We start from the raw sequence: 16,254 nt of genomic DNA on the forward strand, positions 1-16,254 counted from the left end.
TGGATAAAGTGAAGAGCTACAGTTCAGATTATACAGTTCTTTAACTGGTCTGTATGCTTTAATGGTTTTCTTAGTGAAAACTCAAGTATGTAAAAACTTCTAAACCAGAAACAATTTAAAGAATGTCAAGAAAAAAAGTAATTTCTGGAGGTAAAAAACTCACTAAAAAACTCTCTGCCTTAAGAGAAATGATCCACTAGCATTAATGTTAAAGAAAAAAGGGGGTGCACTTTAAAAAAACTACACAAAACAAAGTGCCTCTAAGAGGATCTCTTGATAGTTCCTACCTGAATCAAAGAAATTGTTCAATATTCTTCTAATTTAAGATTACACTATTGACGTATTTAGAAAACAAAATCAGTAACAAAGAATGGGCAATCCTGACTTTCCAAAAAGCCAGGTATCAAAACCAACAAAATTATTTGCTTCCCTTCCTATGTGACCCTTAACCCACCACTTGCCTGCCTCATCTCTGGAGAATTTTAGTCCCTAGGTAAATATACTGACTGCTCTGCAGCTAAAACTGAAGCATGGAAGTTTTACAGTACAACCAACCTGATGGATGACTACTTTCATAATACTGTAGAGAAGTTTTACATGAACTGTGGAAGAAATGGTAGGTGGAAGAGAATGAGGCCAGCAGGGGTCCTGAAAGGGAAGCTCCCTATTTGTAAAAAAAAAAGAAAGGAAAAGTCAACAGAGTCACAGGAAAATCCTGGTACCCTAAATGCCACTTTTTCTTATTATTATTAAATAATCTTGAAACCATCAAGAAGGGGATCTGTAAGACTCCTTTCAGAAATGATAATAGGGGGAATTTTCAAAGTCATTTGCTTCCATTTGCTTCCTGTTCAGTGTCTGTTACAGCAAAACACAAATTTGAAAGGGGCAAAAACTAGAAAAAGGCATAATGAAAGAGGAGTATACCAGAAGCCATTAGTGGTCTGTTAAATTGCTAGAATTTAACTGTAATTCACGAAGCTATTGAGAAGATGCATATTTTGTTAAATATTAAAGAATCTGTCTGTAGACCACCCCCAAACACATATGTAATGTTTAATTAACTTATACAGTGAAATGCCACACATACTTGGGATTTCAAATCCTTTAAAAACATACACCTATACATTATGATTCCTCCCAAAATTATTCTTTAGATCTCTGCAGTAAGGCGCGCGCGCGCACACGCACATGCGCGAGCGCGCGCGTATACACACACACACACACACACACACACACACACACACACAACTTGATGTAAATCTAGCCCTTTTTGCTTAAATACCCTGAAGAAAAGAATGAAAGCCTCAGTATGCTCTCCTCTTCTTTAGACCCTAAAAGAAGACTCGAAAAGAGGCAAATGGAGTTCAGGATGGAAAAAGAAGGCAAAGGAATACAAGAGAATACAACCGGAGACCCTCTCAGGGACTCATTTAATTCTTAGAAAATGTCATCTCCATTCCTGCCCAAAGGCCAGGCACCACTGGCGCAATATCAACCCTATCCAAAGCGCCAAAGAGTTGCCAACTAATCTCCCAAGGTGTCCCCCAACCTCCTCACCTCATCAGCGCTCAGCTCCTCCATCGCTTTCCTCTTAATGGTGAAAGGCGTTAAGGAGAGATCTTCTGTTCTTTGAGACCAGGGCGGGAGGAGAGTGGAAGGTGTCTATCGGGCTGTCTGGTCCCCCGAATGGGGGAGGTTTCAGAACTGCATAGTCAGAGGTTAAAAAATAAGAACACGAGAGGCAGTGAAATGCCTTGGCGTCGGTCACTCCAATTGCCCCAGAGACTCCTACAGCTGCTTACGCCACGAGCAGCCTCCTTTGACCGCCACTGCTGCTGCTACAGGGTTACCGTAAGGCGCCACTTTTTACCCTCTGCTTCCCAGGTTACCCAGACTAGGGAGCTCGGTCTCCAGCTCTCCTCGTGCCCGGAGCCTACTGTGTCTTCGTGGTGGTGGCGCGGCAGCTGCGCTTCCTCCAGCAGATCGTGCTCTCCTTCCAACCCTTTCCCCCTGGCGGGAAGTGTTCAACTGCAGAGTGGGTGCCCCGAGGCAAGGCGACCCCAGAGCCGCCCAGGCAGAGCCCAGCACTGAGGAGGGAAGCTCCTCCCCTCCCAAAGCAGGCCGGCCACGCCCCGCCTCCGCGCCGGAGCCTGGGCAAGGGGGAGGGGGAGGACCGAACTCGCGATGTTCTGGCTGGAAGAGTAAATCCTCCTACCCCTCCACCCCTACTCTTACCCCCTCGCCCCACCAAGTATTATTCATCAAAACAACAGGGCGGCCATCTTTGAAAGGGATCACGTGACCCCGTCAGACAGGCGGGGTTTCTGGCCCCAGGACGAGGCAGCCAATGGGCCGCGGGCGTCGCGCGGCCGATTTCCTCTCTCCTGAGTCTCCTCCCGCCTCCGCCCCACCCTCTCCCCGGCAGCCGCGCGGGGCGGGGGGAGGGGCGAGCGGGGCCGCCGGCGGACCGGCCGAGCGCGGGGGGCGGGGCGGAGAGTTGCCATGGCGACGGCACGGGGGAGCGGTGCGCGGGCCCGGCCCAGGTAGGTTCCCGGGAGGGCCACGTGGGCTGGCGATGGCGGAGGCCGCGGGGCACGGGGCCTGCAGACAACGGGAAGATTGGCCAGAAGGGGACTCCCGCCCGCGACCCGGGCCCACAGCGTCTCCGTTGTTCCCAGGCTTTTCTCTTTAGCGGCTCACAAACGCCTCTCGACTGTCCACGATGCCGCCCAAACGAACTAAAAGAAACGGAAAACGTCTTCTTTCTGCGATGAGCGTTCTCTACCAGCCTGACCGCTCACATTCTGCAAAACCTTTCTACGTAGACTCTTCCTCCTCCGCAAGGAAAGCCCATTTGGAAGAAAACTTTAACACAAGCAGAACTTCATTTCATTTCACTTTGTTCTTTTAGAGAGATAATTTCTGATTTTTTTTTAAATTGTGTTCCAAATTTGAAAGTATAAATGGGTTTGAGACCCAGAAAACTTTGAAGTGCATACACAAACACAAGGAAGACTTGTGGAGCCAAGGAAAAGAAACCATCGTCCTCACCTGGACAAGAATACAAAAAAAATTTTAATTGAAATGTGTGTGATCAAAACATCATATTAGTTTTAACGTGTACAGCATAATGATTTGACATACGTATATATTGGGAAATGATTACCACAGTATGTTAACACCCATCACCACACACACTTGTTTTTTTGTTTTTTGTTTTTCTTGGAATAAGCACTTTAAAGAGTTATTCGCTTAGCAACTTTAAAATATATAATACAGTATTGTTGACTATAGTCCCAATGCTGTACATTACACCCACAGGACTTCTTATAACTGAGTTTGTACCTTTTGACCACCTGCACCATTTTGCCCACGCACTATCCCCCTCTGGCAACCACAAATCTGTTCTCTGAAGAATGCAAATATTTTATAATATACAAGTCTAAACAGTGGTCAATGTTTAACAGTGTCATGAAATTCCAGATTTTGCCACCTAGGAAGAATGTAATGTATGGGATGGTTTACTTAACCATAATATTACAGATTGCATTCCAGAATTAAAAGTCACAATTTTTTTTTCCTGCTACTTACTTAAAATAGTAACCTGACAACCAGATATGTAAGGAATTTGTAAGTAAAATTAGACCACTGCTGGCTTTACATATTATCTGCTCTCCAGGAAAGGAATTCTGTGTAAGCCAGAATTTAGACGCCTGTTGACATTGGTATCAGTACATTTACTTCTTTTTTTAAACGTGGTCATTGCCATGTAATTCGTATTCCATACAATTCACCCATTTAAAGTGTACGATGGTTGTAGAATATTCACAGTTATCAACCATCATCACTAATTCCAGAACATTTCATCACCCCAGAAAGAAACCCTGTGCCTGTTAAGTCACTCCCCATTCTCCCCTCCTCTCCCTCTGGGCAACCACTAATCTACTTTCTGTCTCTACCAGTGGAATCCTACTCTATGTGGCTTTTTGTGTCCAGCTGCTTTTATTTAGCATATGTTTTCAAAGTTTATCCATGCTGCAGTATATATCAGTACTTCATTTCTTTAATGCCGAATAATATTCCATTGTATGGATATACCACATTTTGTTTATTCATTCATCAGCTAATGGACATTTGGGTTGTTTCCACTATTTGGTTATTATGAATAATGCTGCTATCAATATTTATGTGTAAGTTTTTGTGTGGACATTTGTTTTAATTTCTCTTGGATATATACCTAGGAGGAGAATTTCTGGGTTTTATGTTTAACTTTTCAAGCAACTGAAAAACTGTTTTCCAAAGCACCACACCATTGTACATTCCACCAGCAACGTATGAGGGTTCCAATTTCTCCAATCCTCACCAACACTTGTTAGTATCTCTTTTTTAGAATAGTCACACTAGTAGATGTGAAGTGGTATCTCATTGCAGTTTTGTGTTTTCATTCCTCTGAGGGCTAACAATATTGAGCATCTTTTCATGTATTTATTAGTTATTTGTACATCTTTGGACAAATATCTGTCCAAATCCTTTGTTCATTTTTTAATTGGTTATTTGTCTTTTTATTGTTGAGTTGTAAGAGTTCTTTACATACTCTGGATATTAGTCCCTTAACAAACATGTAATTTATAAATATCTTTCCCATTCTGTGGGTTGTCATTTCACTTTCTTGATAGTATCATTTGCAGCACAAATTTTTTTATTTTGATGTAGTCCAATTTCTTTCTTTCTTTTGTCATTTGTGCTTTTGATGTAATACATTCACTTTTACAAGGCATATTGAATCATTTATTATTTCTCTTAGTCAGTTTGTGTTGCTATAACAATACCATAGACTGAGTGGCTTATAAGCAACAGAAATTTATTTCTTAGTTCTGGAGGCTCAAAGTCAGAGGTCAGGGTGCCAGCATGATCAGATCTGGTGAACTCCCTCCTCCAGGTGGCTTGTACTAGCTTCTGCTGGTATCCTCACATGACTGTGAACAGAGAGCAAGCAAGCTCTCTAGAAACTCTCATAAGGGCACTGATCTCATTTGAGTGCCTCACCCTTATGACCTCATCTATTCCTAATTATCTCTGCAAAGTAATGCCATCACATGGGGAGGGTGTCAACACATGAATTTGCAGGAGACACAAACATTCCATCTGTAACAATATTCAAATATAGGAAATATCCTTCCCATTTTGTGGCTGGAGAAAGTGAAACTATGAATATTAAATGGCCTGCCCCAAGTCAAATGGGAAAATGATTAGAAGTCTTGCTTCCCCTGAATTCTTTCCCTATCACACAAATATCTCTGTCTATACATCACAGGAATACAATATCTAGAACAAAATGGGTATTCGAAAAATGTAAGATAAAGTACTGATTGTATGCTTGTTTGCTGAGTAGTGATATTGTGAAAATGCCACAGTATTTTATTCACCATAGATTCCATGTCCAATCTAGCTTTAACCTTTTATGATTTATGACATTTGGATTTTCTGACATAGAATTCACTTTTAAAGCTGTCTCACTATTTTAAGACTAAGAAATACAGGGATTCTTTTTACCATTTGCGTGACAACTCCACTCCCTTTCTTTTTCTTCAACTCCAAAGTACTCTTTCTGCAAATATAATGAATTTTGTAACATCACAAAAATTAAAAGTGAACTCTCTTTAGCCATGTACTGTATTTCCCATGGTCTTTTACAGGATGAATCCCTCTAATATGCTTTTTAGTGCCTTTTACAGTTGTGTTTTAAACTGCCCAAGTGCTGGAGTACCTACCACTTCCCTTAGGGGAAGCTTTCCCACAAAATCGTAAATAAGAGTATCTCAGAGGTGTTCATGATACTTAGCTCATTGTTTTGCTCAGTTTCTTCCACCTTCCATCTTCTAAAGGGGGCATTATATTACCCCCTTTAGATCATGCAAAATAATCTGTCTGCCTCATTTGGGAACTACCAAGCATCAAGGCCCAAGACAAATTAGTTCTCAGAATTACCTAGAAGTTAGCAAAAGTACTTTTTATTACTAGTAACAGATAAAGGAGGAGAACAAACTGAAACATGACTGAAAATAAAAGTATACTTTGGGCAGATTTTGTTATTTTATAAGGGGAAAGGAGTTTTTGTGGGGTTTTTTTCACTTCAAAGTAAAAATAGGGACTTCCCTGGTGGCGCAGTGGTTAAGAATCCGCCTGCCAATGCAAGGGACACGGGTTCAAGCCCTGGCCCGGGAAGATCCCACATGCCACAGAGCAACTAAGCCCGTATGCCACAACTACTGAGCCTGCGCTCTAGAGCCCACGAGCCACAACTGCTGAGCCCGCATGCCACAACTACTGAAGCCCGCATGCCTAGAGCCCATGCTCCGCAACAGGAGAAGCCACTGCAATGAGAAGCCCATGAACCGCAATGAAGGGTAGCCCCCGCTCTCAGCAACTAGAGAAAGCCCCCGCGCAGCAATGAAGACCCAACACAGCCAAAAATAAATAAATAAAATAGTCTTTAGAAAAAGTAAAAAATAGCTTCCTAGTCAATTAAAAGGCATTTGTGAAGGTAAATTCTAGAACTTATAATCTTTTAGGATAGCTTTTATTCAAGTGCCAGGATATAGAGAGTTCACTGGACCAAAATTTGTCTTCCTGATGATCTACAAAGCTACCTACATCTATAAGTACAGTATATTCTGTTTTCTCTTCTGCCATCAGAGGTCAGCCCCTGCACCTGGACCCTGGATTCCTTCCCCTCCCACCTTCTTAAGGACTTTGGTCCAGGATTTATCCTTTTTCTTTTGCATCATCATTTTCTTTCTCCCCACTGGACACATTTCTGCTCTAGGAACGCTAACTTTAAAAACCCCTCCCTTGACCTTACATCTCCTTTGGGCTATGCCTCCTTTACTTGCTTCCGTTCACAGCAAAACATCTCAAAAGACATTTTGCATATTATTTCCACTACTTCCCTTATTCCTCAGTCCAGTCTATCCTCTGTCTGTGCCATTCTGAGAAAATTCTCTTGTTGAGATCGCCAATGATCTCCATCTAGCCAAGACCAGTTCCATTTTTTGTATCCAGTATTTATCAGCCTTCTCAGCAGCATTCAGTACAGTTGAGCACTTTTGAAACACTTTCCCCTATATTGCCTTTCATTGAGGCCACACTCCCTTGGGTTTCCTCTTGCCTCACTGGAAGCTCTTCCTCAGGTTCATTTGCTGCCTCCTTCACCCAAGTTTTTTTTTTCTTTTTTTTTTTTTCACCCAAGTTTTAAATATTGTAGAGCTGCAGACTCAGTGCTGAGTCCTCTTCTCTCTGCCAACATGGTAAGTGCTATAGATTAAAGTAAGTCCAAGAAGGAGAATAATGCTGGAGATTGGTGTTTCCATTTTAAAGAGGGTGGTCATACAAATGAATCTGTATACAAAACAGAAACTGAGTCACAGGTGTAGAAAACAAACTTATGGTTACCAAGGAGGAAAGGAGTGGGGGGGGATAAATTGGGAGATTGGGATTGACATATACACACTACTATATATAAAAAATAACTAATAAGAACCTACTGTATAGCACAGGGAAATTTATTCAGTGCTCTGTAATGACCTATACGGGAATGGAGTCTAGAAGAGAGTGGGTATATGTATATGTATGGCTGATTCACTTTGCTGTACAGCAGAAACTAACACAACATTGTAAATCAACTATACTCCAATAAAAAAATTAACTAAAAAAATAAATAAAGGGGACTTTCCTGGTGGCACAGTGGTTAAGAATCCGCCTGCCAATGCAGGGGACACGGGTTCGAGCCCTGGGCCGGGAAGATCCCACATGCCGCAGAGCAACTAAGCCCGCATGCCACAACTACTGAGCCTGCGCTCTAGAGCCCGTGAGCCACAAGTACTGAGGCCGCGTGCTGCAAATACTGAAGCCCGGGTGCCTAGAGTCCGTGCTCCGCAGCAAGAGAAGCCACCACAATGAGATGCCTGTGTACCGCAATGAAGAGTAGCCCCCACTCGCCCCAACTAGAGGAAGCCCCACGCAGCAACAAAGACCCAGTGCAGCCAAAAATAAATTAATTAATTTAAATTCAAATAAATAAGTAAAAGGGACTTCTCTGGTGGTCCAGTGGCTAAGACTCCATGCTCCCAATGCAGGGGGCCCAGGTTCGATCCCTGGTCAGAGAACTAAATCCCACATGCCTCAACTAAGAGTTCGTGAAGATCCCGTGTGCTGCAACTAAGATCTGGTACAGCCAAATATATATAGAGAGAGAAAGTGGTCAGAGAAGACTTAACTCAGCAAGTAGCATTTGAAGAAAGACCTGAAGGGACAGAGGAAGTGAGCCAGGTGGATATCAGTGGGAGAGCATATGAGGAGCAGAGGGAATAGAAGGCCCTGAGTCAGGAATAGGCCTGGCAGGTGGCCAGTGTGGCTGAAGCAGGATGAATGTTAGGGAAAGTAGAAAGTGATGTCTGTGGCTTTCTACCCTAAGATGGGAGCTGTTGGAGCATTCTGAACAGAGGAGTGATCTAATCTCTCCGAGGTTTTAAAAGGATCACTCTCTCGATGCTACATTGAAGACAGACAGTAGGGAATAAGAGTACAAGCGCAGAGACCAGTCAGGTTCTCACCTCTTGGCTCAGTGATCCAGGTGAGAGGTGCTGACGGCTCGACAAGATAGCAGCAAGCAAGGTAGGGAGAAGTGATGGGCTTCTGGTTATATTTTGAAGAAATAGCAAACAGAATTTGGGAGTGGAGGGTGAGAATGAAAAAAATGAGAGAAGTCAAGGATGACTCCAAGTGTTGGTAGAAAGAGAAGTTGTGATTCATTGAGATGGGGAGGACTATGGGTGGAGCAGACTCTGAGGGGAAGATAAGGAGCTCAGTTTGGTGCATGGTAAGCCTAAGATATCTACTAGACTTTGAAGTAAAGATGTCAAGTAGATGGCTGCACATATAGCACTGGAGTTTAGGAGAGAGGTCCAGACTAGAGACATCAGTTGAGCATCTTTGGTGCATGGGTGAAAATTTGAAGTCATGAGATGGGATGAGTGATTAGAAGAAGCAAGGAGGAGGAAAGGAATCAGCAAGGGAGACTGACAATGGCTGGCCTGCAGGTGGAGGAAAACCAGGAGACGGTGGTGTCTGTGACCAAAGTCAAGTGAACAAAGTGTTGAAAGAAAGAGGAAATGATCAGCTGTTTCAAATGCTGTCAACAGATGACTTAAGATGAAGACGGAGATTGTCCATTGAATTTAGCAACAACCAGCTCTTCGGTGACCTTCAGAACAGTTTTGTTCTGTTTGGATTGATGGGGCAGGAAATTGATCTAGGTATGTATAAGAAAGAATGAAGGAATAGACAACTCTCTCAAGACGTTTTATGGCAAAAAAGAGCAAAGAAATGGGACAGTAGTTGGAGGGAGAAGTGGGTAAAACTGTTTTGTTTTTCATATTGGGAGAAATAATAGTATATCTTGTATGTTAATGGAAATTATCAGTTGAGAGGGAAATTTTTGAATATTTAGGGAAAAGTAGATTCTGTATACTATTGATGTCTTCTTTAAATCCTTTACCTTCTAAGAAGTATGTTCTTTTTTTTTTTTTTTTTTTTTTTTCTGCGGTACGCGGGCCTCTCACTGCTGTGGCCTCCCCCGTTGCGGAGCACAGGCTCTGGACGCGCAGGCTCAGCGGCCATGGCTCACGGGCCCAGCCACTCCATGGCATGTGGGATCTTCCTGGACCGGGGCAAGAACCCATGTCCCCTGCATCGGCAGGCGGACTCTCAACCACTGCGCCACCAGGGAAGCCCTAAGAAGTATATTCTTATCTTATAAATTGGAAAAATGTATTTCCTCTTGAAAGGAAAATAATAGCAAGATTTTTTCTTACATAAATCTTGTTTGCTATTGCTGTTAGCAATTTTCTAGATTTTTAACCTTCTTCTTGCCTAAAATGATACAGCACGCCTGCCAAAGAATGCCTACTGCTTTATGAGGCCATGTTAATCATTAGATGTTGTTTCTGGCTAGAATCACAGGTAATGTCTATGACTGACTTAATGTCTCTAAAAGTTAACTATCAGCAATTTATGTATTCTGACTCTTACTTGGGCTTAGGATTCAGAATTCTGCTTGCTTGGAGTAGAATTTGATTTTTATAGGATTACATTGTTATGCCTAATGTCTGGGGTTGCTTGATACACTCAGCAGATGTGGTCACCAAATCCAGGAAAGAAAACCAGTACTGCTGACTCACTCTGTCATCTGTTCGTGCATTTGGTAACCACTTATTGAAAGCCTATGATGGGGGAGTTTCCTGGTGGCCTAGTGGTTAGGATTACGGGCTTTCAATGCTGTGGCCCAGGTTCAATCTCTGGTGAGGGAACTGAGATCCCACAAGCACACACAAAAAAAAAAGTAGGAAAAAGAAAAAAAAAAAGCCTATCGTGGGCAAAGCAGTATACAAGCTACAAAGACAAACTGGTGAATAAGACATGCTAAGTATTCTCCTACCCATAAGATGCCTTACAGTCAAGGAGAGAGATAAAACAGACACAAAACTTTCCTGGGCATATATCCGGAGAAAACTCTAATTCAAAAAGATACATGTAGCCCAATGTTCCTTGCAGCACTATTTACAATAGCCAAGACATGGAAGCAACCTAAATGTCCATCAATAGATGAATGGCTAAAGAAGATGTGGTACATATATATACAATGGAATATTACTCAGCCATAAAAAAAGAATGAAATAATGCCATTTGCAGCAACATGGATGGACCTAGAGATTATCATACTAAGTGAAGTAAGTCAGACAGAGAAAGAAAAATATCATCTGATATTGTTTATATGTGGAATCTAAAAAAAAAGTTATTGTACAAATGAACTTATTTACAAAACAGAAATGGACCCACAGACATAGAAAACAAATTTATGGTTACCAAAGGGGAAAGGCAGGAGGGATAAATTAGGAGGTTGGGATTAACACATACACACTACTATATATGAAATAGATAACCAACAAGGACTTATTCATAGCATGGGGAACTATACCCAATATTATACTCAATATTTTGTAATAACTTATAAGGGAGAAGAATATGAAGAAGAATATATATATAGCTGAATCACTGTGCTGTACACCTGAAACTAACACAACATTGTAAATCAACTATACTTCAATAAAATTAAAAAAATTAAAAACAAAAAAACAAACCCCAAAACACGTATACAACTATAATACATTGTAGAAAGTGTAAAGTGCCGTAAAAGAAATTCCAAGTGGGAATTCCCTCGAAGTCCAGTGGTTAGGACTCTGCAGTTTCAGTGCGGAGGGCCTGTGTTTTGTCCCTGGTTGGGGAACTAAGATCCTACAAGCCATGCAGCACAGCCAAAAAAAAGAAATTCCAGGAAAGCACAGAGGAACTCAAAGGATAAAGAGATTATTACTTGTTTGGAGGACATTGCTCTGACTCACTGAAGCAGGCAGGTATTCTGAGATAAATCTACCCAACAGCCTTCCTTCCAATGATCTCAACTAATGTCAGTACTTCCCCGCATTTTAAAACATGATAATTCATTTTTATAATCCCCTGAAAAGCAGGAACATCTTGACCCCACTTTCATTTTATAGCCAAATGAACTGACTCCATCTCTTTTTGTTAAAAAAATTCTATTAATGCTATATGTACTTAAAACGTAATATTAGAAGAGTTTCCTTTAATTTTTAAAACCTAATGAACAGTTGCATTTGAATAAAAATAAGATTTATTATGTTTTTAATCAGATGAATACTCACAAACTCATCTTCTGTATTTCCTCATTAAGTGAAAAGTATTATCGGGAGAAAACTACCTACCTCTTGGCTATATTTTCATCATAAGTCTCCTACATTCCTTCTCTCTCTCTCCTCTTAGAAAAAAATTGATAAATGTGTCAGTGAGCATAAGAAAGGAACATGATGGAAGACACCACCTCACACGGGAGTAAGTCAGTCACACCAGATTCAAGGGGTTCAGAAAAAGATTTTTTTAATTTTTGTTTAAAAAAGGGAGTTGGGAGACTTCCCTGTGGTGCAGTGGTTAAGAATCTGCCTGCCAATGCAGGGCACATGGGCTCGATCCCTGGCCCATGAAGATCCACATGCCGCGAAGCAACTAAGCCCACGTGCCACAACTACTGAAGCCTGGGTGCCTACAGCCCGTGCTCCGCAGCAAGAGAAACCACTGCAATGAGAAGCCTGCACACAACAACGAAGAGTAGCCCCCACTTGCCGCAACTAGAGAAAGCCCGCACGCAGCAACGAAGACCCAACGCAGCCCAAAATAATAATAAATAAATTTTAAAAAATAAAAAAAATTAAAAATAAATAAAAATAAACATGACATACAGAGTGGAAGTCCTGGATTGATGGATTTCATTTATTTATTTGGTCATATTTGCGTTCCTCACCATGTTTCTGTATTGAGAACATATGTGTAGTTTTATCATTATCAATATCTGGGTAAGTAATATAAACTGAGGAAAATGGGAATTCCCTGGGAGTCCAGTGGTTAGGACTCAGCGCTTTCACTGCAGTGGCCAGGGTTCAATCCCTGGTCTGGGAACTAAGATTCCACAAGCTGCGCAGTGTGGCCTAAATAAATAAATAAATAAACTGAAGCAAAGAGTCCAGGAGGAATTGGCTCCGTCCATAAATGCAATTTATCGATTTACATAACTGCAAAGTCCAGAAGCAGATTTTCAGGTCAGGTTTGTTCCAGAGACTCGACAGTGGACCCAAGGTTCTTGATTCTCTCTGTTTTCTGCAGTAGCTGCCTGCTCCTCTGGAGGGCTTCCTTCACGGTGTGCTGGTGGCCCCCAGGATGGGTTATACTTCCTCATCCAAGCCTTGTAAGGAAGAGATTGTCTTTTCTCATCCTTCCCAGCTAGAATCCTGAAACCCGCTCACATTAGACCACTTGGACAACATGTAACCAAAACAAACAAACAAGCACTAATTGATTTAGTCTGGGTCACATGTTTCACTTCTAGAGCTGGGGTGGAGTTAACTTCAGCAGAACCAAATTGCATCTCCCTGAGCAAAATAAAAATCCCATTATCCGGGCTTCCCTGGTGGCGCAGTGGTTGAGAGTCCGCCTGCCGATGCAGGGGACACAGGTTCGTGCCCCGGTCCGGGAAGATCTCACATGCCGTGGAGCGGCTGGGCCCGTGAGCCATGGCCGCTGAGCCTGCGCGTCCGGAGCCTGTGCTCTGCAACGGGAGAGGCCACAACAGTGAGAGGCCTGCGTACCGCAAAAAAAAAAAAAAAAAAAAAAATCCCATTATCCACCCCACTAGTTAGAAAGCTAAATGACAGGGACTTCCCCAGCGGTCCAGTGGTTAACAATCGGCTCTTTCAATGCAGGGGCGTGGGATCGATCCCTGGTAGGGGAACTAAGATCCCACATGTGTGGTGTGGCCAAAAAAAAAAAAAAAAAAAGAAGAAGAGATAAATGGCAGCTTCTCCTGAGAAATAAGTGACTAAGTAAATAGTCTTAAGTTGCTATTTTAGATAATACCAGTACCAGGGATGGATCTAGGTTTTGTAGTATCTAAAACATAAACAATTTCGGAGGTCTTCTTTAAGAAAAAGAACACAAAATGAGTCTCAAATGTGAATTTCAAGAATCAGAAAAATAACAGTTTGATTAACTGCCCCTAAATAAATTTTATCTGCAACATACTCATTGTCTCTTCATACGATAATTTCATAATATAATTTTTTAGAGAGATTTTAAAAAGTAAACTAATCTTTCCTCTATCGTGGTTGACCTAAATCTACTTTTTATTACTGATAGCTTAGGAAAGTTTCTTTTAGCTTCACAACTCATTATAGTAAGGATATTACATTATTGGTAAGGATAGGTAAATTTTAGGACTGTTTTTAAACTTGGGGCTATTTCTTTTTCTTTGGCCTGCGGGATCTTATTTCCCTGATCAGAGATCAAACCCACGCCCCCGGCAGTGGAAGCCCAGAGTCTTAACCACTGGACTGCCAGGGAAGCCCCTTGGGGCTATTTTTATGAAGTTTCAGACATAAACTGGGATATTTCAGAGCGTCATAAGTTTTCTTTTTTTTTTTTTTTTTCGCGGTACGCAGGCCTCTCACTGTTGTGGCCTCTCCCGTTGCGGAGCACAGGCTCCGGATGCACAGGCTCAGCGGCCATGGCTCACGGGCCCAGCCGCTCCGCGGCATGTGGGATCTTCCCGGACCGGGGCACGAACCCGTGTCCCCTGCATCGGCAGGCGGACTCTCAACTACTGCGCCACCAGGGAAGCCCTGAGCATCATAAATTTTCTTATGCTGTGATTAACAGTAACACTCTGAATTGAGGACTCACAGTCACCAGTTTGCTTTTGCCTTCATCATGGTGTCTTATGTTTCATATTAACTCCATCAGTGTCAGTATTTTATGTAAACTAGCCAGAAATTTAAATCTTTTGACTCACCCCCTTTCTTTTTTTAACATTTATTTTATTCAAGTATAGTTCATTTACAATGTTGTGTTAATTTCTGCTGTACAGCAAAGTGATTCAGTTATAAATATATACATTCTTTTTCATATTTTTTTCCATTATGGTTTATCACAGGATATTGCATATAGTTTCCCATGCTACATAGTAGAACCTTGTTCTTTATCCATTCTATATATAATAGTTTACAATCTGCTAATCCCAAACTCCCAATCCATCCCTCCTCCACACCCTTCCCTCAGGGTAACCACAAGTCCTTTCTATGTCTGGACTCACTCTCTTTCTTTTTTTAAAATTAATTAATTAAATTTTGGCTTCCTTGCTGCGAGCAAGTGGGCTTTCTCCAGTTGTGGCAAGCGGGGGCTACTCTTCGTTGCGGTGTGCAGGCTTCTAATTGCAGTGGCTTCTCTTTGTTGCAGAGCACAGACCTTAGGCGCGCGCGCGCGCATGCGCGCACACGCACATGGGCTTAAGTAGTTGTGGTGTGTGGGCTCAGTAGTTGTGCCTCCCGGGTTCTAGAGCGCAGGCTCAGTAGTTGTGGTGCATGGGCTTAGTTGCTCCGCGGCATGTGGGATCTTCCCAGACCAGGACTCACACCCACGTCCCCTGCATTGGCAGGCGGATTCCTAACCACTGCGCTACCAGGGAAGTCCCTCCCTTTCTTAATTGGGTTATCAAACAATTCAAGAAACTATTCATTACACTTATGTAAAATTTATCCTTATAATGAACTACTGCTTTGGGTATGACCTTTAAAAAAATTTTTTTTTGTTACAATTCACTGCTTAATGTTAGAATCATTTATATGGAATTTATCATTGACTTTTTATGACTTTTGTTTTATATTTTCAGGACCTAGTACCACTTGGTGAACCTCTCCAAATGTCTGCTGACTTGAATCCAATCTAAGCAATTGTGATAAAATGCGTCTAATAGTTAACTATAGTAAATCACCACGAAGATGGCCTCTTGCATTTTAAAATGACAGAGGGATACTTTGCATATCATATTTTCTCACTTGTTTTACGGAACCATGCCAAAATGTCTTTCCAAACTGCAATTAAAGCAGTGAGGCATAATTAAAAATATATATTTGGTCTTTGTCTTTGATTCCTGGCACAGAGGTCCAAAAACTCTTGGAGTTTCCTGAGTGATAGGAGTGTCTTTGTCATTCATAAGGGGCGACTGCAGATCACGCTTGAGTTTGTCCTAATGAGACCGCTTAGGGTGTTCCCCCCCTCCAAATAGCCTCAGAATGGGGACTGGTCACCAGAAAGACCAAGCACTTTATTAGAGGGTGGGAACCCTCTGTCCAGCCTACCAGCCTCCGGGAGAAGGGGGACTGGAGATTGAGTTCTATAAAAACCTTTGAACAATGAGGCTCAGGAGAGCTTCCAAATTGGTGAACACATCGAGACGTTGGGAGGGTGGAGGACCCAGAGAGGACATGGAAACTCCATGTCCCCCTACCCTTGCCTTATGCAGCTCTTCCTTTCGCTGTCCCTGAACTGTATCCTTTATGATAAACCAGTAATGGGAAGTAAAGCTCTGTGAGTCATTCCAACAAGTTATTGAACTGAGGGAACTGTCATGGGAACGCAGAAGGCCACTTACTGTACAACTCGATTTATATAAAAAAATCCAGAATAGGCCATTCCATAGGGATAGAAAGTAGATTAATGGTTTCCAGGGGCTGTGGGGAAAGGGTTGACTGCTAATGGGTAAGGGGTTTCCATCTGAGGTAATAAAAAAGT

The 16,254-nt window shown here is 42.2% G+C and overlaps 1 protein-coding gene across 4 annotated transcripts in view; it reads right to left on the reverse strand.

The window, feature by feature from the left end:
* The window catches only part of UBE4B (ubiquitination factor E4B), a 110,541-nt gene extending 108,305 nt beyond the window's left edge, over nucleotides 1-2,236 (reverse strand). For 3 of the 4 annotated variants that reach the window (XM_082833960.1, XM_082833963.1, XM_082833962.1), the window contains exon 1: nucleotides 1,561-2,236. In XM_082833960.1, the coding sequence (XP_082690086.1) occupies nucleotides 1,561-1,584 (24 nt within the window). In that variant the 5' untranslated portion in view covers nucleotides 1,585-2,236. The remainder of the gene's footprint in view (nucleotides 1-1,560) is intronic. The other variant, XM_082833961.1, reaches the window with a different exon arrangement.
* Nucleotides 2,237-16,254: the final 14,018 nt, after the last annotated feature.

The sequence above is a fragment of the Leucopleurus acutus genome, assembly GCF_964270905.1.
Source record: "Leucopleurus acutus genome assembly, chromosome: 2".
NCBI classification, from domain to species: domain Eukaryota; kingdom Metazoa; phylum Chordata; class Mammalia; order Artiodactyla; family Delphinidae; genus Leucopleurus; species Leucopleurus acutus.